At 38.0% G+C, this 23503-nt stretch overlaps 1 protein-coding gene across 1 annotated transcript in view; it reads left to right on the top strand.

Annotated features, from left to right (window-relative positions):
- LOC139722688 (NLR family CARD domain-containing protein 4-like) overlaps positions 1-18689 on the top strand; it is a 58198-nt gene extending 39509 nt beyond the window's left edge. The window contains exons 3-6 of the mRNA XM_071633981.1: positions 12781-12972; positions 14328-14519; positions 17282-17473; positions 18678-18689. Of these exons, the coding sequence (XP_071490082.1) occupies positions 12781-12972; positions 14328-14519; positions 17282-17473; positions 18678-18689 (588 nt within the window). The remainder of the gene's footprint in view (positions 1-12780; positions 12973-14327; positions 14520-17281; positions 17474-18677) is intronic.
- Positions 18690-23503: the final 4814 nt, after the last annotated feature.

Genomic DNA, 23503 nt, shown 5'->3' with positions numbered 1-23503 from the left:
CGTCGAAGTGTATCAAGCGGCGAAGCGGGGGAAGGATGTCCAAAATCTGCACTTTAGAGCATCCCCTAATTGTTTGTGTTTGTTTGTGTGTGTGTCTTAGATACTTGAAAAAGTTAGGAAATAGCCCAGGTCAAGTCTTATTATTGGCAATGCAAGGCATTTTGATATAGACTTGTATGTAAGCAACACTGCAAAATCAATGATCTAGCTTTGATATAATGAAGCTTAAGGTACAGAGGTGTACATTCTACATCACTTTGCGCAACATTGCAGCGACTCTTTTTGCCGTTCGGATGTTCTGAGTACACTGCGGACATCCTGCTTATATTCAGAATGCCAACCAGGAATCACGCTGAATCACAATCTTTTGTCGGCTCCGGGCTTTTTGAACAATGTTTCACATATTCCTCCTTAATTATGGTTAAAAGAAATCTTAGAAAAATATGTTATTTCTTGATCAACATTTCATGTCGATTTCAAAAGCAGTTTACTAACCCTTGAATTACCATGTTGGTATTTTTCTTTTACCGGCGGATGGGGGGGGGGGGGGGGGGGCACGTGCTCCCCGTGCACGTGCTCCCCCCCCCCCATCCCCCCATCTCCCACCCCCCCCCCCCATCCCCCCGTAGTTGCAACACTGGATAAAATATTAGGAAAATCATCAATCTCAAAAGTGTACAAAGTCTATCGAAACGGATCCAGTAGCGGAGCTTTTGCATGTTCATTGCAATTCAATGATTTGGTGCATATAGTTCTGGCGGTATTTGGACAATTTTCGATAAAGACAGTTCGAGATTTATCCTCATCTCGGGAATTGCTTGTAGGCAGGGCTACACACTAACTTTTATTTTTGATGGCCCGATCGGGCCACCAAAATCATTGATTTTTGTTTTTTGGTGGCCCGAAAGTAAAATCTGGTGGCCCGAAAAAAAAATCAAGAAAAACATAAGAAAAACTCAATCGGTCCTACTAAACATAGAATATTAGATATTAAGTATTACTGAAGTGATACAGTTACCCATGTCTAAAATAAATGAATAGAAAATTCAATTAATTTACTGTTATTCTAATGAGTTCTAAGATTTAGTAAACAGGCTTATAGATTATTATAAAACTTGATGCCTATTTAGGTGGTCAAAACTTACGTTTGAAATGAGAAAGTGGGACCATTTGCAGACATTTTGTAAACATCCGACATTTTGTTTTAGCATTGTAAAGAGCTGAAAGTTACCGTTATTCTGATTGTAAAAGCAATCATCCAACATTTACTAGTATTTAAACACCTTACGGAGCCGAATGTTATCGTTATTAATTGTAAAAGCAAACCACCGACATTCATTCTAGTATCTTAGGGAGCTGAATGTTATCCATATTCATTCCCGAACGTGAAAGCAAACATCCGCTATTTATTTTACCATCTAACTGAGCCGATTGATACCGTTAATTATTTCCAAATGTAAAAGCAACAATCCGTTACTAGTATTTATTTTAGCATCGTACGGAGCAGAATATTACCGTTATTCATTTCCGAATTTGAGAGCAAACATTCGACATTTATTTTGTTATCGTACGGAGCCGAATGTTACTGCGGTCCACTTCCGAAAGTGAAATGAATCATCTGACAATTATTCTAGCATCGTACGGAGCCGAATGTTACTGTTTTTTTCATTTTTGAACGGCAAAGCAGACATCAGATATTTACTTTACCATCAAACGCCGCTGAATGTTACTGTTCTTCATTTCGAAATGTAACAGCAAATATCTGACATTTATTTTAGCATCATATGGAGCAGAATGTTACTGCTATTCACTTCCAAACGTAAAAGTAATCATCTGGCATTTGTTTTGGCATCTTCCGGAGCCGAATGTTATTGCTATTTACTTTCGACAGTAAAAGCAAACAACCGACATTTATTTAATCATCGTACGGAGTTGCATATTATTGATATTCATTTCCGAACGTCAAAGGGATCATTCGACATTTATTTTAGCGTCTTCCGGAACTGAATGTTATTGCTATTTACTTTCGAACGTAAAAGCAAACATCCGGCATTTATTTTATCATCGTACGGAGTTGAATGTTATTATCATTCATTTCCGAACGTCAAAGCAAACATTCGACATTTATTTCAGCATTTTCCGGAGCCGAATGTTATCCTTATTAATTTCCGAACGCAAATCAAATATCTGACATTAATTGTAGCACCGTACGGAGCTGAATCTTACCGTTATTCATTTCCAAAAGTATAAGTAAACATCCGACATTTATTCTAGTATCAAACGGAGTCGAATATTATCGTTATTTATTTCCAAAATTAAAAGCAAACATCTTACATTTATTTTAGCATCTTACGGGGCCGATTGTTACCGCTGTTCATTTCCAAAAGTAAAGGCTACCATCCGACCTTTTTGGGTGGCCCAATTGGGCCTCCAAAATCTTCTTTTCTGAATAGAACTTTTGGTGGCCCGACGTGCGTTTTTGGTGGCTCCGGGCCACCTGGCCACCGTTAGTGTCGAGCCCTGTTGTAGGACAAATGATTTGTCTGCCCCAACAATACCGATGGGGCTGGGCAAAAATGCCCCTTTGCCAGACAGTTTCGACCCCTCTGATCATCCCTGGGTATGCCCATAGATAGAGCCATCATCGTTTCAGAAACGATTCAGGAAATGGAGGGGAGTTTATAATTATGGCGGTATAATTTTCTTTATTAGGTGATCCGAGTATCCTCTCGGATCACCTTCTGTTTTTGTACGGATTCTTTCTTCTTCTTCTTCTTTTTAGGTGATCCGAGTATCCTTCGGATCACCTTCTGTATCTGTACGGATTCTTTCTTCTTCTTTATTAGGTGATCCGAGTATCCTTCGGATCACCTATTGTATCTGTACTGATTCTTTATTTCTGGACAAAAGTTGTGCAGAGATTAACTCAGAAAGTCCTCTGCCTATCAATTTCAAAATTATACCATATATGTATCATGTCACAAAGACGACAGATTTTGTAAAATCATTGTGATCAATGGACCGTGACGTCACTATGACGTCATTATATGAAAACACATTTTCATTAATATCTCATTAATGGAAAGGAATTTTTCAATGAAATTTACGTCACATATAGTTCAAATGAAGCGTATTCTACACATTTTCTCACATTTCAGTTTACACTCAAACCGTGCGCGTACGCGCACGTTAAAATGTTGACATGCTCCAATCGAGCTCAATTTTTTTTTTTTGCACACGTTTCAGATCATTTGGAGCATTTTTTGAAAAATTGAAAAAATTGGACGGACGCGTACGTGCGCGCACATATACGCACGCACAGCTCATATGCAATAGAAATTTCCCGTTTTTTTCACATTTATCAGATGCCTGAAATATCAAGAAATATTTATACCAAGTTTCAAGTCAATCCGACTCAATATGACGTCATACGGGCCCGTCAAATTTGAAATTCCGCGCGCGCGTCAATGGCGATATACAGTGCAACAATGCCAAAAAACTGCCGATTTTAAGTCCGATTTTACTCGTCAGGATGGACGGTGACCTCCCATTTTCTTTTATACCCATTTTGAAAGCTGATGAGTTCTACATGTCATCTCATGGGTTGCCGATACTGAAAAAATGATTAAAAGATATCAAATTTTTTAATAAAGTAAAAAAAGTACATTTTCAAAATGCCGTCATCAAATTTCAAGTTCACTCGAGCGTATCTCGCTTATCCTTTGCCAATTTTCACCCAGTTTTCAGTATGTTGTAGCTTATTAAATGTACTTTCATATTTATAATTACAAAATTTTGATTGGATGACGTCATCACCTCGTAAAAATAGATTGAAAGTATTCTTGTAAAATTTGACCAGTTTACGTGTTATCTCTATGGGAGAGCAGTTTTTCTGGAAGTGAAAATTGACATGACAATCTTTTTCGAGCAATAGCTCACTTATGCTTCGGTGAATTTTTCCCAGATTTTAATATGTTGTAGCTGAGACTGTTGGCTATCGTGACTGTGCCCTTTAATTTTTCATATGATGTCGGCATCACGTCAAAAAACTTGGTTGAAAATGGCACGTGGCTTCGATGCAGCGTCATTTTGCTTAATACACAGGGCCTATGGAGCATGAAATAGGTCAGTGCACAGCGCATCCGACTCGTAATCCTAAGGTCCCTGGTTCGAGGCTCACCTGCCAATATATTTTTCTATTTTTTTTAACACTTTTTTTCTTCTTTTTCTTTAGTTAGTCTTAATCTTCCTTCCTAACTTTATCTTTTTCTGTTTTTTATGCTTCTCGTTCAAATTTCTATAGAATAACTTAAGTTTTTCTTTATTTTTCTTTCTTTCTTCTACTTTCTGTGCAATAGATCAACAACAACAATGGCTATCAACCCCATATTTCGCGCATGTTTTGTTCATGTCACGTACATTATTTCATAAAATAACAACTACTTGATCGGACACCATCTTCGGTATGGTAATTAGGGTCAAAAGTCATAAATCTTTCATCCTGTATCTTGGTGAATACATGTCCTATCTTTCCCATATTTTGCACACGCAAAGACCATGTTACAAGAATCATTTCACAAAATAACCACTTTTTGCTCAGATGCCATCTTGTCTGTGCAAAGTGGGGTCAAAGGTCATATGTACTTCTTTCTGTATCTTCGTTATGACGTGTTATCTCTATGGGAGGAAATTTTTCTATGTGTGAAAATTGACATGATTGTCTTTATCGAGCACTAGCTCACTTACTCTTCGGTGAATTTCTCCCAGATTTTAATATGTTGTAGCTGAGACTTTGCGCTATCGGATGTGTGCCCTTCATGTAATCGCACGATGTCGGGATCCCGTTAAAAAAATTGGTTGAAATTAAAGCTTATCTTCGATGTATTTTCATATTCCTTCCTTTTTGCAACTTTCTTTGCAATAACTCAAGAAAAACATAGCCTATCACCACCACATTTTACACATGTTTAGTTCATGTCACGTGCATTATTTCATAAAATAACAACTACTTGATCGGACACCATCTTCGGTATGGTAATTAGGGTCAAAGGTCATGAATGTTTTATCCTGTATCTTGGTGAATACATGTCCTATCTTTCCCATATTTTGCACGCGCAAAAACCATGTTACAAGGATCATTTCACAAAATAACCACATTTTGCTCAGATGCCATCTTGTCTGTGCAAAGTGGGGTCAAAGGTCATATGCACATCTTTCTGTATCTTCGTTATGACGTGTTGTCTCTATGGGAGGGAATTTTTCTAGATGTGAAAATTGACGTGATTGTCTTTATCGAGCCCTAGCTCACTTAACCTTCTGTGAATTTCTCCCAGATTTTGATATGTTGTAGCTGAGACTTTGGGCTATCGTGAGTGTGCCCTCCAGTTTTTCATAAGACGTCGGCATCACGAAACTTGGTTGAAATTAAAGCTTATCTTCGATGTATTGAGGTATTTCTTTCTTTCTGCAACTTTCTTTGCAATAACTCAAGAAAAACACGCCCTATCACCCCCATATTTTGCACATGCTTAGTCGTATGTCACGAACATTATTTCTTAAAATAACAACTACATGATCGGACAACATCTTGGGTATGTAAATTAGGGTCAAATGTCATAAATGTTTCATCTTGTATCTTGGTGGATACCTGTCCTATCTTTCCCATATTTTTCACACGTATAGACGATGTCGCAAGAATCATTTCACAAAATAACCACTTTTTCATCAGATGCCATCTTGGGAGTGCAAAGGTGGGTCAAAGGTCATATGTACTTGTTGCTGTTTCTTCGTTATAGTGTACAGAATTTGGTACCAAACATGGCAGATATGACTCCCTTTTCTAAATGAGAATCCAAACATCACACGGCCAATGTCTCTAAACACAGATGAAACTTGTATGGTCATGCCTATTGCGATCAGGACTCGAATCATTGATGAAAATAAAATCGGATCACCTTATCATTTGTCAGTGATGACAAATTACAATCTCTAGTTTCTTTACTTCTCCCCAAAAGTTGTGCAGAGGTTAGCTCAGAAAGTCCGCTGCCTATCAATTTCAAAATTATACCATGTATGCATCATGTCCCAAAGACGACAAATCTAATGTATCATTGTGATCAGTCGACCGTGACGTCACTATGACGTCATTATATGAAAACACATTCTCAATCATTTCTCATTAATGGAATAGAATTTATCAATGAAATTTACGTCACATATATTTCAACTTATGCGCATTTTACTCATGTTCTCAAAATTCATATATTCTCTTAAAACGTGCGCGTACGCGCGCGTTGAAATATTTGTATGCTCCAATCGAGCTCAAAAATTTTTTTGCAAACGTTTCAGACCATTTGGAGCATTTTTTTAAAAATTGAAAAAAATCGGACGGACGCGTACGCGCGCGCGCATATACGCACGCACAGCTCATATGCAATTGAAATTTCCAGTTTTTTCACTTTGATCGGATGTCTGGAATGTCAAGTTATATTTATACCAAGTTTCAAGTCAATCCGACTCAATATGACGTCATACGGGCCCGTAAAATTTGAAATTCCGCGCGCGCGTCAATGGCGATATACAGTGTAACTATGCCAAAAAACTGCCAATTTTATATCCGATTTTACTCGTCAGGATGGACGGTGACCCCCCATTTCCTTTACACATTTTGAAAGCTGATGAGTTGAACATGTCATTTCATGGGGTGGCAATGCTGACAAAATGATTAAAAGATAGCAAATTTCTTAATAAAGTAAAAAAAGTAAATTTTCAAAATGACGTCATCAAATTTCAAGTTCATTCGAGCGTATCTCACTAGTCCTTTGTCAATTTTCACCCAGATTTCAGTATGATGTAGCTTATTTAATGTTCTTCCAAACATAAGCATACAAAATTTTGATTGGATAACGGTATCACCTCGTAAAAATGGATTGAAAGTAACCTTGTCAAATTTGACCAGTTTACGTGTTATCTCTATGGGAGTGCAGTTTTTCTGGAAGTGAAAATTGACATGACTATCTTTATCGAGCACTAGCTCACTTATGCTTCGGTGAATTTCTCTAAGATTTTAGTATGTGGTAGCTGAGACTTTGACCTATCGTTAATGTGCCCTTCATTTTTTCATACGGTATCGGGATCACGTCCAAAAACTTGATTGAAATCAAAGCCTATCTTCGATGTATTTCCATATTTCTTTCTTTTTCCAACTTTCTTTGCAATAACTCAAGAAAAACATACTTTATCACCACCATATTTTGCACATGTTTAGTTCATGTCACGTACATTATTTCATAAAATAACAACTACTTCATCAGACGCCATCTTGGGTATGTAAATGAGGGTCAAAGGTCATAAATGTTTCATCCTGTATCTTGGTGAATACATGTTCTATCTTAATCATATTTTGCACACGTAAAGACCGTTTTACAAGGATCATTTCACAAAATAACCACTTTTTGCTCAGATGACATCTTGTCTGTGCAGATCGGGGTCAAAGGTCATATGTACTTCTTTCTTTATCTTCGTTATGACGTGTTACCTCTATGGGAGGGAATTTTTCTAGATGTGAAAATTGACATGATTTTCTTTATCGAGCACTAGCTCACTTACCCTTCGGTGAATTTCTCCCAGATTTTGATATGTTGTAGCTGAGACTTTGCGCTATCGTAAAAGTTCCCTTTCTTTTTCATATGGTGTTGGGATCACGTCCAAAAACGTGGTTGAAATTAAAGGTTATCTTCGATGTATTTTCATATTTCTTTCTTTTTCCAATTTTCTTTGCAATAACTCAAGAAAAATAGCCCCTATCAACCCCATATTTTGCACATGTTTGTTTAATGTTACGTACATTATTTCATAAAATAACAACTACTTGATCAGACACCATCTTGGGTATGTAAATTAGGGTCAAAGGTCATAAATGTTTCATCCTGTATCTTGGTGAATACATGTCTTATCTTTCCCATATTTTGCACACGCAAAGACCATGTTACAAGAATCATTTCACAAAATAACCACTTTTTGCTCAGATGCCATCTTGGGGGTGCAAAGTGGGGTCAAAGGTCAAATATACTTCATTCTGCATCTTTGATAGTGTATACGGAATTCGGTACCCAAGATGGCAGGTCTGACTCCCTTTTCAAAATGAGAATCCAAACATCACACGACCAATGTCCCTAATCTCAGGTGAAAACTCGAATCATTGATTTTTTAAAAAATCGGATCACCTAATTTGTCAGTCTTGACAAATTCCGGGTCTAGTTGTTTGTTTGTTTTCGTACACAATTTGCAGATGGTCCCAAGTTACTCGCGTCATAGCATGTTTACATGTAAGCGTATGCTATTTGACGTTGTCAACGTCTGGACCATTAGTGGGGTGGCTTAGTGACAAATATACTGATAATCGTGACACGCCGGACAAAAGTGTCATTTTTTCCTCAGACATTTGTATATATATGAGGATCAAAATTAGGGGGTGCTCCAAGAAATCCGCCAACAGAAAAAATGAGAAAATACCCTTAATTTGTACATAACAATAATGTCTGAATTTATAGACTATACACAGGGCGTTCGCCAGGTTTCTGTACAATGCAATGCAATGTACATGGTTGCTAGTCTTAAAATTCAGACCCTCAATACGACATATTATGTGCATGTTTACAATAATACACCGTTTTTACTGGTTTTCCTATAGCAACAGGTGGTTTAGTCTGTGTTGCAGACCTGAGGGAGGTGTGTTGGAACAGTCCAGTTTTCTTAAGCACCTTTTCATTAAATGATTTGATATTATTTCTGGTAAAGGATTTTTTTAGTACTGTCTACCTCCTGTAGAGAAATGGCGAAGAGTGAAGTGTGACTCTGGCTCAGATACTTTAAATCTTGGGCAATGACTGAACCAGGTGTAGGACGTATGTCACAGCTCATTTTTTCTCCCAGTACCACTACTTTACCAGTAGAAGAGCTGCATATTCCATTGAGAACTGAAGGTTTTGGGTATTGCCCTACATATTTCCAAACAAATTTAACCCGTTTCCTCCAAGATTGTGTGAATTCCATATTAGCGCAGGGATTACCGGTTCCCGCAAGCAATTTCTATAGTCCGCACTTCCCCTCTCTATATGTTTCTTATTTCTTATGGGGGTTATTCAAATGTTCAAAAAGGGTAAAAGTTTGTTTTCACAGATGAAGTTGAATTTAGACAATTTGAATATCTTTAAATATATATTTATATTTGTAATTTCACTCATAAAGACTTAAAGCGGTTTGAATATTTTTGGTGTGATAGCTATGTATAGACATGTTATTCAAAAGTAAAAGCAATGTTTGATTGGTTCACATTATCCAAAGGGGGTGGGATGTAGTTGGCTTGTGAACAAAGTCTATGGGGAAGTTTACAAAGTTGATAAAAATAAAACAAAATCGGCATAGAGCAGAATCTAAATCACAATATAATATGACAAAATTCCCGACCCCAAAGGCGGTTGATTCTATGATGCTTTGTGTCAAAGTACAATGTACATTCCACCCAAAATACATGTGATTGATAGGAGGAAAAAGTATGGTACATTAAAGAGAACAATAGTTCAACTAACCCCTAATAGTCCAGCAGCATATATGATTGTTAAGTTTTATCGCCTTGTCAATTGAAGATGATGTTACATAATGACAATTATCAAAGTCAGCTAGATCTACTTGTATATATCAAGAAACCAAAAAGAAGGGGTGGGATGGGGTGGGGAGAGAATAATGAAGTAAGTTATCGGTATCCGTAGTTTTGGTTTTCAGTATATTCATTTTAATTTCCTTAATTCCCGTTAGGTCACCATGGATTGGAGAGTTTGTGTACTAGTACTCTGCCAGGAACAAACACAAGAAAAACTTAAAGGTCCTATGTATACTTTTGGGAGAGTGACTTGAAAAATTTTTTCAGGATATCACATTTGATGCATAATATGTGTAGGTCTGGGGGCATTTCATGAAGCATTTTGTCCGACGAGTTGTCAGACAAATTTGCTCTCTGCCAATCAGATGCAAGGATTTCTGTAGCTTGTAACAGTTTGTCAGAAAAATATCCGACCAAACTGCTTCATGAAATGCCCCCCTGTTGTATCACAAGACATCCTACCATACAGTTTTTGCAATCAAAGCAAACATATAAGGAGATATCAGTATTTTTCTCATTAAAGTATAAATTTCGGACGGTTTAGTCTGGAAACATTTTATTATAAAAATATTGTACACATTTTGTGTTATTAACAATACTTAACATTGATGTTTATACAGATTCATTTTTTTTTAACAGAGGTTCTTTATATCCGTAACTCACACTTAAGAATAATATTATTTTCAAGCACTAATTCTGGGTTTTTGCCTTTAATTGTCCACAAAAAGGAGGACTCAATGCATAAAAGGTGTATGCTTTGTTTTTGGAAAAATGTTGAGGAGATCAGGAAAATTACGTATATTGATGTAGATTTTGGACCTGAAGGAGCAGTTGAAGCATTTTTACGAAACAATGCCTTGTGGCATCGTTCTTATCATCAAAAATTAATAATGAATAACTCAAATGAAAATTTGAGGGGGGAAGAAAAGACGAACATAATGACATGAGACAGCTTCGTAAAGATTAAACGCTAAAATAGACAATGCAGCCTCTTTTCTTAGTTCATACTTATCCAGAGTGTGTGCTTTCTTTCCAGTACCGGTATTATTATTCAGATAGGTTAGGGGAATCCATTTGAATTGAGTGATACATCATTTTAAAACTTAGAGTCTGCTCTTTCAGAAGCTGTCCTTCAAGGACAAGTCCACCTTCATGCGCACGTGGATTGAGTGAATACAACAATATTAGTAGGACACATCACAGAAAGCTTGGAAAAATCGTACAATCCGTTCAAAAGTTATGATTTTTTAGAATGTCTGCACAGTCGCGGCTGGATGAAAAGACTACCACAGTGTATGATGTCACATGCGCACATTGTAAGGAAAATAAAAAGAGAATTTCACAAAACCATACTTTTTGAGTAAAGTTCACATTTCTTTGACTTGCTACTGACGTATGTTAAGGGTAATTTTATTCCCCCTGCCTTCTGAAAGAGAAGTCGAGTATCCTTTTGTAAGTGAAAACATGTTGAATTTTCTTTATTCATTCTTTATATCGTTGTACACATGTGACGTTACAAGGTACAGTAGTCTTCTCATTCAGCCTCGACTGAGCAGAAACTTCAAAAATTCATAACTTTAGAACGGATTGTCCAATTTTCCTTAAAACTCTCTTTGATGTGTTCTACTATATTGTTGCTGCATTCACTCAACCCACATGCTATGAAGGTGAAAAATCTTTGTCTGGCGACTTTTTGTTGATCAATTATACCAACCCTGATGGAAATCTCTTCAAATTCATGGACGTTCTAAAGTCTCCTTTAAGTTTAACCAAAATCTATATATGTAGTTGCCATGGCAACGTACCACTGAACACTAATCAAAAGTATTTCAAACCTCTATACATCCCGTCGATCAGTTGTACCTATTCAAATGGAATCTCTTCCAAATTGAAAAATAGCCTCCTATATAGTATAACTAACTTCAACTAAAAATCCTAGTTTTGGGTTGCCATGGCAACAGTCAAATCAACAATTATATTTGACCCCTGCTTTATACTCTTGGTACCTTCTATATAACGTTCATATCAAATTTTGTGAAAATTGAATCTTCCTACCTGGAGAAATAAACAAAAACATGATTTTTAGAAAAAGTTCATTGACCTTTGACCTTTGACCTTTGGAAAATTCACTCCAAATTCAATCAAAATATTTTACTTGTTCTCAATATTCTTCCTGCCAAGTTTTATCCAGATTGGATATTCCTGACCTGAGAAATAGCCAAAAAACCTATTTCACAAATAAAGGTCATTGACCTTTGACCTCTGACCTCCTTCCCAGCATCAATATTTTTGGAGCACCCTATTTTTTGAGAAGGTACATCATGAAGTACCTTTGGTGAAAAAATCATGCTTTTGTCCGCCGTGTCACGATAATTTCACTAAGCTACCCCACTACATGCCCTATGTCGATATTACTTTCTTCGCGAGCGAGCGAAGCGAGCGAGCACTTGAGAAAATTATGCATACATTATCCTACAAGATAGAGTACTGTTCAGCGCTGATACCTGTCTGAAGGCGGGCGTACGAACGTCATGCAATATGCCAAAATTGATACAATCACATTTCAGCTTCCTGCACTTTTTTTCTCATTTTTTTTTTTTTTTTATTTTTTGGCGGGGGGGGGGGGGGAGGGATGATTGTACAGGCCATCCCCCCTCCTTCATTTCGGGGGGGGGGGGGGGATATCAATCAAAATGTTCGGCTTATCATTGATGATTTGAGGAATCATTATGAGGCTTACGTATCACACGTCCATAATTGAATATACTGTCAAAGAAATTGAACCGTGATTTGATAGGACTGTCACATACATTTATGGAAACCCAATTCAGCAAGGCAACGACGTCTTTTGATATACAAAACAACCCAAAACGTGGAGGAATAACACAAATACACAAATACACAAACACACACACAAACAAACAAGTAAACAAATGCAGGTAAGAAGCACTGTACATGAAAGCAAGTAGATAATCGCAGCAGGACTCAGTAAATGTAACTATACGTTTTGTTTGAATGCATAGTAGTGGCAATAAATGTAAGTATTTGAATTAGTACATGATACATGGCATTCTATTCCTCCATGGTGTTTTCACGGTTTGTTTGTGTTACTTCCACAGATTCAAGATCTGAAATTGGAAAGTCGCTACATCTACCCGTCCCATTCTCCGGAAAAACTACAGTCCTCAACGGGAAGAGACTTGGCCCAATGGGTGTGTACTATGCCACGTCTTTCGAGCTTCAGTCTGGTGTTTGCCAACTTGCCAGATGATTTCTACTCTACAGGAATTAAATTAGCACCATCCTGTCAGGTATGTAAGCCTTTACTTGGTGTCGGTTCTCGCAGTGAGGATATGGGACGTGTTTTGTTTGTTTTGTTTTTAGAAAATACAAAACACAAAACAACAGCTACATGTCACGTGGGATTTTCTTCTGTCGAAGTAATTCTTTTCCATATAGATCTCAGTCTAGTGCATGTGATTAACATTGTTTACATGTTGCTCTGGTCTTCCCCAGCATTAAACCACTCAATGTATGCATTGCAAAAATTATTTTGCTATGCTGAAGGTATTTTATGTAACTACGTGTATACATGCTAGTACACAATAGAGATTCTCTTGGCCAAAAGGTCAAAGTCAAGTGACAATGCTAAATTCAACCTTTTTTTCACTGTTCTTGAGGGCTATTTATTTTCCATGTAGATCTCGGTCTAGTGCGAGTAAATATCTAAAAATCGGCACCAACGACTTTGCTGCAATGGAGCATGCCCAGAAAATATTAATGCATTTACAGTAAAGTACAAAATCTCTTTTATCGAGATGGACTTAACTCATTCTTTGAACTTTTATGACAGTATAACGTTTCATTCCAATAAGTCTGATGTATTGTTTTATGAAACAAAATATGTACAAAGCTCCACGAAATGCGGTTGCCATTTCTTCGAATACTCACAAGAGAATTCGAAGAAACTGTAATAACTATTTCGTATAGAAGCGACTGGATATCCTATTACGCCTATATATCCTTACCTAAGGCATTACTATAAACTTCTTTGATCTATCCCAACAAGTTTGACCTGTGGGTACATTGAAAAGTGTGTTATCCATATAAAAATTTTGTAATAAGATTCCTGGCTGGTGATCATCCTGATATTACTCAAGTCATTTTCTTGTCACTATTTCTTGTATAGTGATATAACATTGGGCAGTGTTCATGTCTATATCTGAGTAGTTGACATTTACTTATTTTCATCTAGAATATTTGTAATACATTTTACATCTATTCGTTACCATACTCGTAGACAAACTAATTACCGTGCAACCAACATATAATTTGATTTGATAGGACTGTCACATACATTTATGGAAACCCAATTCAGCAAGGCAACGACGTCTTTTGATATACAAAACAGCCCAAAACGTGGAGGAATAACACAAATACACAAACACACAAACACACACACAAACAAACAAATAAACAAATGCAGGTAAGAAGAACTGTACATGAAAGCAAGTAGATAATCGCAGCAGGACAGTACATGTAACTAATACGTTTTGTTTGAATGCATAGTAGTGGCCATAGATGTAAGTATATGGATTCAGTACATGATACATGACATTCTATTCCTCCATGGTGTTTTCATGGTTTGTTTGTGTTACTTCCACAGATTCAAGATCTGAAATTGGAAATTGACTACGACTACCCGTTCGATTCTCCGGAAAAACTACAGTCCTCAACGGGAAGTGACTTGGCCCAATGGGTGTGTACTATGCCACGTCTTTCGAGCTTCAGTCTGAAGTTTCACAACTTGCCAGATAGTTTCTTCTCAACAGCAGCTAAATTAGCACCATCCTGTCAGGTATGTAAACTTTTACCTGGTGTCAGTTCTCGCAGGGAGGATTTTTTTTTTTAGAAAATACATAACACAAAACAAGAGCTATATGTCACGTGGGATTTTCTTCTGTCGAAGTAATTCTTTTCCATATAGATCTCAGTCTAGTGCATGTAATTAACATTGTTTCCATGTTGCTCTGGTCTTCCCCAGCATTAAACCACTCAATGTATGCATTGCAAAAATTATTTTGCTATGCTGAAGTATTTTAATATGTAACTACGTGTATACATGCTAGTACACAATAGAGATTCTCTCGGCCAAAAGGTCAGAGGTCAAGTGAAAATGCTAAATTCAACCCTTTTTTTTCACTGTTCTTGAGGGGTATTTATTTTCCATGTAGATCTCGGTCTAGTGCGAGTAAATATTTAAAAATCGGCACCAACGACTTTGCTGCAATGGAGCATGCCCAGAAAATATTAATGCATTTACAGTAAAGTACAAAATCTCTTTTATCGAGATGGACTTAACTCATTCTTTGAACTTTTATGACAGTATAACGTTTCATTCCAATAAGTCTGATGTATTGTTTTATGAAACAAAATATGTACAAAGCTCCACGAAATGCGGTTGCCATTTCTTCGAATACTCACAAGAGAATTCGAAGACACTGCAATAACTATTTCGTATACAAGCGACTGGATATCCTATTACGCCTATATAGCCTTACCTAAGGCATTACTATAAACTTCTTTGATCTATCCCAACAAGTTTGACCTGTGGGTACATTAAAAAGTGTGTTATCCATATAAACTTTTTTTGTAATAAGATTCCTGGCTGGTGATCATCCTGATATTACTCAAGTCATTTTCTTGTCACTATTTCTTGTATAGTGATTGTTCATGTCTATATTTGAGTAGTTGACATTTACTTATTTTCATCTAGAATATTTGTAGTACACTTTATATCTATTCGTTACCATACTCGTAGACATACTAATTAACTTGCAACCAACATATAACATCGAAAGGCATCTGCAAAGAATATTTCCTGTGAAGCAAGCAAAGATGGTCAAAACGATGACATCAATTGCAATTGTGAGTTCAATCCTCCCCAACGCTCATCGAACAAATGATTCCAGTGATTTCCCATACCAAATAGTAAATGAGTTTGTACAGAGGAATGTGTAGGAACTACCTTGTATTTTACCGTGTTTTAGATGGTAAAAGTGATAAGTGTGACATCATCTGTGACATCAGTGAATGAAAATTAAGTCGAATATTACCGTTATTTATTTCCAAAATTAAAAGCAAACATCTGACATTTATTTTAGCATCTTACGGAGCCGATTGTTACCGCTGTTCATTTCCAAAAGTAAAGGCTACCATCCGACCTTTTTAGGTGGCCCAATTGGGCCACCGAAATCTTCGTTTCTGAAAGGAACTTTTGGTGGCCCGACGTGCGTTTTTGGTGGCCCCGGGCCACCTGGCCACCGTTAGTGTCGAGCCCTGTTGTAGGACAAATGATTTGTCTGCCCCAACAATACCGATTGGGCTGGGCAAAAATGCCCCTTTGCCCCCCCCCCCCCTCCCCCCCCCCCCACCCCCAAGATAGATTCGACGCCTCTGATCATCCCTGGGTATGCCCATGGATAGAGCCATCATCGTTTCAGAAACGATTCAGGAAATGGAGGGGCCCAGGCCGGAGTTCATAATTATGGCGGTATAATTTTTTTGTTATTGTTTGTTTGTTTTCGTACACAATACCGATGGGGCTGGGCAAAAATGTCCCTTTGCCCCCCCCCCCCCCCCCCCTCCCCCCCCCCCTCCACCCACTCCCCCCCTCGAGATAGATTCGACGCCTCTGATCATCCCTGGGTATGCCCATAGATAGAGCCATCATCGTTTCAGAAACGATTCAGGAAATGGAGGGGAGTTCATAATTATGGCGGTATAATTTTGTTTTAATTGTTTGTTTGTTTTCGTACACAATTTGCAGATGGTCCCAAGTTACTCGCGTCATAGCATGTTACATGTAAGCCTATGCTATTTGACGTTGTCAACGTCTGGACCATGCCCTATGTCGATATTACTTTCTTTGCGAGCGAGCGAAGCGAGCGAGCACTTGAGAAAATTATGCATACATTATCCTACAAGATAGAGTACTGTTCAGCGCTGATACCTGTCTGAAGGCAGGCGTACGAACGTCATGCAATATGCCAAAATTGATACAATCACATTTCAGCTTCCTCCACTTTTTTTCTCATTTTTTTTTATTTTTTTATTTTTTGGCGGGGGGGGGGGGGAGGGATGATTGTACAGGCCACCCCCCCCCTCCTTCATTTCGGGGGGGGGGGGGGATATCAATCGAAATGTTCGGCTTATCATTTCTGATTTGAGGAATCATTATGAGGCTTACGTATCACACGTCCATAATTGAATATACTATCAAAGAAATTGAACCGTGATTTGATAGGACTGTCACATATATTTATGGAAACCCAATTCAGCAAGGCAACGACGTCTTTTGATATACAAAACAGCCCAAAACGTGGAGGAATAACACAAATACACAAACACACACACAAACAAACAAATAAACAAATGCAGGTAAGAAGCACTGTACATGAAAGCAAGTAGATAATCGCAGCAGGACAGTACATGTAACTAATACGTTTTGTTTGAATGCATAGTAGTGGCCATAAATGTAAGTATATGGATTCAGTACATGATACATGACATTCTATTCCTCCATGGTGTTTTCATGGTTTGTTTGTGTTACTTCCACAGATTCAAGATCTGAAATTGGAAATTGACTACATCTACAGGTTCCATTCTCCTGAAAAACTACAGTCCTCAAGGGGAAGTGACTTGGCCCAATGGGTGTGTACTATGCCACGTCTTTCGAGCTTCAGTCTGGAGTTTTTCGACTTGGCCGATAATTTCTTCTCAACAGCAGCTGAATTAGCACCATCCTGTCAGGTATGTAAACTTTCACCTGGTGTCAGTTCTCGCAGGGAGGATATGGGACGTGTTTTTTTTTTTTTTTTTTAGAAAATACAAAACACAAAACAAGAGCTATATGTCATGTGGGATTTTCTTCTGTCGAAGTAATTCTTTTCCATATAGATCTCAGTCTAGGTCATGCGATTAACATTGTTTACATGTTGCTCTGGTCTTCCCCAGCATTAAACCACTCAATGTATGCATTGCAAAAATCATTTTGCTATGCTGAAGGTATTTTATGTAACTACGTGTATACATGCTAGTACACAATAGAGATTCTCTTGGCCAAAAGGTCAAAGTCAGGTGACAATGCTAAATTCAACCTTTTTGTCCCCGCCGAACGAGTTCGAGCAGGGGACTATGAAACGGGATCCGTACGTGTGTGTGTCTGTGTGTCCGTCCGTCTGTCCGTCCGTCTGTGCGTCCGTCCGTCTGTGCGTCCGTGTGTGATCAAAATTTTCAATTTGCTACTTCTCTGTCATTTATGAGCCAATTTTGATTCTGTTTGCTTTATATGATAGCACTACATGGGAGCTTTGAAACTTCTAAACAGAATTTCAGTTGTGACCTTTGGCATTGACCTTTGACCTATATTGTACATTTTGCTTCAAAATGCTACTCCTTCGCCATTTCTAACCCGATTTTGATTCCGGTTGCTTTATGTGATAGCACTAGGTGAGGGCTTCAAAACTTCTACACAGAATTTTGACCTTTGACTTCTTTGACCTTTGACCTTGATTTTTGACCTGTATTGTACATTTTGCTACCAAATGCTACTCCTTCGCCATTTCTAACCCGATTTCGATTCCGTTTGCTTTACGTGATGGCACTAGGTGAGGGCTTCAAAACTTCTACACAGAATTTCGACCTTTGACTTCTTTGACCTTTGACCTTGATTTTTTACCTATATTGTACATTGGCTACAAAATGCAACTCCTTCGCCATTTCTAACCCGATTTCAATTCCGTTTGCTTTATGTGATGACACTAGGTGAGGGCTTCAGAACTTCTACACAGAATTTTGACCTTTGACTTCTTTGACCTTTGACCTTGATCTTTTTACCTATATTGTACATTTTGCTACTAAATGCTACTTCCGGCGGGGACATATAATACGCACCGCGTAATTTCTACTTTTCCTTGTTTTCACTGTTCTTGGGGGGTATTTATTTTCCATGTAGATCTCGGTCTAGTGCGAGTAAATATTTAAAAATCGGCACCAACGACTTTGCTGCAATGGAGCATGCCCAGAAAATATTAATGCATTTACAGTAAAGTACAAAATCTCTTTTATCGAGATGGACTTAACTCATTCTTTGAACTTTTATGACAGTATAACGTTTCATTCCAATAAGTCTGATGCATTGTTTTATGAAACAAAATATGCACAAAGCTCCACGAAATGTGGTTGCCATTCCTTCGAATACTCACAAGAGAATTCGAAGAAACTGCAATAACTATTTCGTAAACAAACGACTGGATATCCTATTACGCCTATATAGCCTTACCTAAGGCATTACTATGAACTTCTTTGATCTATCCCAACAAGTTTGACCTGTGGGTACATTACAAAGTGTGTTATCCATATAAACTTTTTGTAATAAGATTCCTGGCTGGTGATCATCCTGATATTACTCAAGTCATTTTCTTGTCACAATTTCTTGTATAGTGATATAACATTAGGCAGTGTTCATGTCTATATTTGAGTAGTTGACATTTACATATTTTCATCTAGAATATTTGTAATACACTTTATATCTATTCGTTACCATGCTCGTAGACATACTAATTAACTTGCAACCAACATATACCATAGAAAGGCATCTGCAAAGAATATTTCCTGTGAGGCAAGCAAAGATGGTCAAAACGATGACATCAATTGTAATTGTGAGTTCAATCCTCCCAACACTCATCGAACAAATGACTCCAGTGATTTCCCATACCAAATAGTAAATGAGTTTGTACAGAGGAATGTGTAGGAACTACCTTGTATTTTACCGTGTTTTAGATGGTAAAAGTGATAAGTGTGACATCATCTGTGACATCGGTGAATGAAAATTAAGCAGGAAACTTTCTGACATCGACATCAATAGGAACCATATATTGAAATTAGCAAGGGAAAGAAAATGAATGGGATCATTGTAAAATTTATGAGTGAAATGGTCATGATGGGATCTGCCTGATTGCAGGAAATTCCAACGTAATTTCATTAAAAGCCCCTGTATACATCCATGGGCTCACCTCTGCAATGAAATTCAGGTATACAACAATAATTGTGTCAGGTATTTTATTTATTATTTTTGTGGGGGGGGGGGTTGAAAGCCAGATTTATTAGTGGATTTGCGCATATTTTTTCTTAATTCATGCTAGCTTTAACAATTTCTAATTCCTCAGTTTTTAGTCCCGAGTCTTGTCCTAGAAGGCGATAAGGCTCTTTATGCTGTATAAGAGAATATTAACTACTGTACTGCATCGATGTGTTCACCATGTCTGCTATGATACAACGTTTGTCGAAAAATAAGCTTCCTTTTTTTCTCCTTCAGATCAAGAGTCTTTCCTTAAAGATTTACCACGACATGTTTTCACAGCCAGAAGTGTCGGCAGCAAACTTGGCTGAATTTCTGTGTCGTTTGCCTCTTCTTGCACGTGCCGATATCACATGGAAGGATATACCTATGGCATTCTTCCAGACAATGGCCTCTAAGACCACACGCTGCAATGTAAATATCAGACATTGCTATTTGTTACCTAGTTGTAAAGAAATTAGAACTGTTAGCCTTGCGTATAAATGTATCAAAATACAATTGCAAAAAATGGGGTATTCGCGAGTGCATTGTTTTCTGATATATTGTTTATTATATAAGCATGGGCACCCAATGTATACAATAGTCTTTTTTAATTGTTGTTTTTGTTGTTGTCACTAGGTTTGTAAATCGATTGAAGTTTGTTTGAAGAAAATGAATCGAAGCAACAAAATACTCCAATTGGCTGTACACTACAATGTAGATAAGTACAGTGTGATGCAATTCATTCCTTGTATGTTGCTTGGAAGAAATTCATCTTTATCGAGTAACTGTGTGCTATGTATATTTCTGATCTTTTGTTTGGCTTTCCACTACGTATCGGCTTACATGTTATAGTTCGAGGACATTACCATCAATGGAGAGATATTGAGCAAACACCTTAGCGACATAGGGCACCACTCAGGTAAGCAATTCATTCTTGGGCACCTTTTGTATTTAGCTCGTAATAATATCTTGCCAGTTCGGAGAAGTTTGTATAAACGCAATGTATGTCGGCGCGTGGCCAGGATTTCTATAGAGGGGGAGGGTGCTCAAGTCAAAATATCGGACATTTACTCACAGAGGTGGCCGTCAAGATTAGATGATAACTTATATTTCCCTATTTTCCAAGCAAAAACAGAAAATGACTATTCAGGGCCTATTTGAATAGCTACCCATGTAAATTATGTTACCTACCAACCCTTGACCCGCGTGAGCGTCTTCCCGCATGTACTATACATACAATAACAGTTAATTGAGGTGAACCGAAGAGTGAGGTAGAGTGTGTCCCCTCTGAAACAAGGGAGCTTTTGCATTTTTAGATTTGAATTCAGCGATCTGATGCACACTTTGGCAGAATATCATTCTGCATCTTCATCATCTTCTTCTTCTTCTTCTTCTTCTTCTTCTTCTTCTTCTTTCAATCAGAGAGTAAGTAAAGTAAAATGGCTATCATGACACCTTCACCTCTTCATTCCAGTATAGTCCTACATCTCATAGAGGTGGACCAAAATGGAGAGTGTGCGAGAACATCCTATTCGGACATAAAGGAGTGTTTTGCATTTTTGTCCCCGCCGAACGAGTTCGAGCAGCTAGGGGACTATGAAACGGGCTCCGTACGTGTGTGTGTCTGTGTGTCCGTCCGTCTGTCCGTCCGTCTGTGCGTCCGTGTGTGATCAAAATGTTCAATTTGCTACTTCTCTGTCATTTATGAGCCAGAATAAGAAAGATTGGTAGTTACACATATCTAAATTGACGCTTACAAAGAAACGGTTGTTTTGTTTTTGTTTTTGTTTAAGTGTATGCCAGTTAATGAAATTTGTATTTTTTTTTTAATATTGTAAACTGACTGTTTTGGGTGCACCAGGTGGGTTGGGGAGGATGGCCTGAGGGCCCAAGTCATTTAGTTGGCTCTTTCCAGACCCGGGCTGCCCAACCTGGTGCACCTTACCACTCCAGTGTATGTTCTGATTTCGAAATATGTATTATGAAATTTGTGAATGAAAGCCGAATAAATAATAACAATAATAATAATTTTGATTCTGTTTGCTTTATATGATAGCACTACATGGGAGCTTTGAAACTTCTACACAGAATTTCAGTTGTGACCTTTGACCTTGACCTTTGACCTATATTGTACATTTTGCTTCAAAATGCTACTCCTTCGCCATTTCTAACCCGATTTTGATTCTGTTTGCTTTATATAATAGCACTACATGGGAGCTTTGAAACTTCTACACAGAATTTCAGTTGTGACCTTTGACCTTGACCTTTGACCTATATTGTACATTTTGCTTCAAAATGCTACTCCGCCATTTCTAACCCGATTTGATTCCGTTTGCTTTATGTGATGGCACTAGGTGAGGGCTTCAAAACTTCTACACAGAATTTTGACTTTGACCTTGATTTTTTACCTATATTGTACATTGGCTACAAAATGCTACTCCTTCGCCATTTCTAACCCGATTTCGATTCCGTTTGCTTTATGTGATGGCACTAGGTGAGGCTTCAAAACTTCTACACAGAATTTTGACCTTTGACTTCTTTGACCTTTGACATTGTACATTTTGCTACCAATTAAGCCTCCGCCACAAAGTGTCGCCGGAGGCATTATGTTTTTTGGTTGTCCGTCTTTCCGTCAGTCCGTACTTCCGTCCGTCCTTTCGTCCGTCCTTCTCTCCGTCCGTAATGAATTTTGTGGACAGCATAACTTAAGAATCATTTGAGGTTTCCAAATGAAACTTGGCATGTGTTTGTATGATTGGATGAACTTTAGCCTATCAACTTTTGGATGCACATACTTAAAATCAAAGGTCAAAAGATCAAGGCCAAATGCTCAAAGAGAGACAGTTGGAGTCTAGCTGCCGTGAGCTGATATTGAGAACATGTAAGGGGAAGAACCAGGTAAATGGCTCGGAAGTCAGTGGAAGGAGAAAGATGAACCAGAAAGGTCGGAGGGAAAAGAGAGAACAAAAAGGTTGATAAGTCATACTGATAAGAGAGAAAAGCATTGAGGATGAGGACCATGATTTGGCTGGGCTGGTAGCGCGTCTGCCTCCAGATCAAAATTACCCGCGTTCGATTCCCGAATTTGACTGAGCCATGTTGTGTGTAATTTTACGTTTCTCTCTAGTAGGAGACAAAAAACTCCGTCCCCCGGATAGGATGGTGATCCACAACATTTGTATGGCACCATCTGTTTTAAAAACATTCACAGACTCCTCCAAGTTAAAGTTAGCAATTGAATGCCTGGTGAGAAACGGGAGTCTTGAGTGAAACTTTAAAGTGCTCTAATGTGTCAATTTTACGGAGAAAGTAATGATGGAAGGGAGTTCCATAGGCGAGGACATCAGATACAGGCAAATAACTGGTCTCTATACCCCTTGAGATTTGTAATGGGCATCTGGAGAGGAAGGCCAGATTGACAAAGCATAATGTGCGTTTATAGAGAGTGGCAGATTATTATGAAGTAATGAATCATAATTCAATTGTATTCCTGTGTGAAGGGTATATACCCCCCCCTTTTTTTGTATTTCTTTGGTTTTAACAAAAAATAAAGGGTGGGCACGCGCACGGTGCGGCCCTGCTTGTATCTGCCACTGTATATCCAATTTTGACACATACATATTTGAAACAAAGGGAATACATTTTTGTGACTCCATCTCTTGAACCTCCACACAAAATGCTACCAGTCATGAATACACTGATCTTACTCCCTGTCAGAC

This window comes from Diadema antillarum, unplaced genomic scaffold (assembly GCF_040938485.1).
Source record: "Diadema antillarum isolate AM-2024a unplaced genomic scaffold, OU_Dant_1.0 scf00000170, whole genome shotgun sequence".
In the NCBI taxonomy this organism is placed as follows: Eukaryota; Metazoa; Echinodermata; class Echinoidea; order Diadematoida; family Diadematidae; genus Diadema; species Diadema antillarum.
Note: the sequence above shows the minus strand (reverse complement) of the source record. Positions and strands in the feature narration are given on the sequence as shown.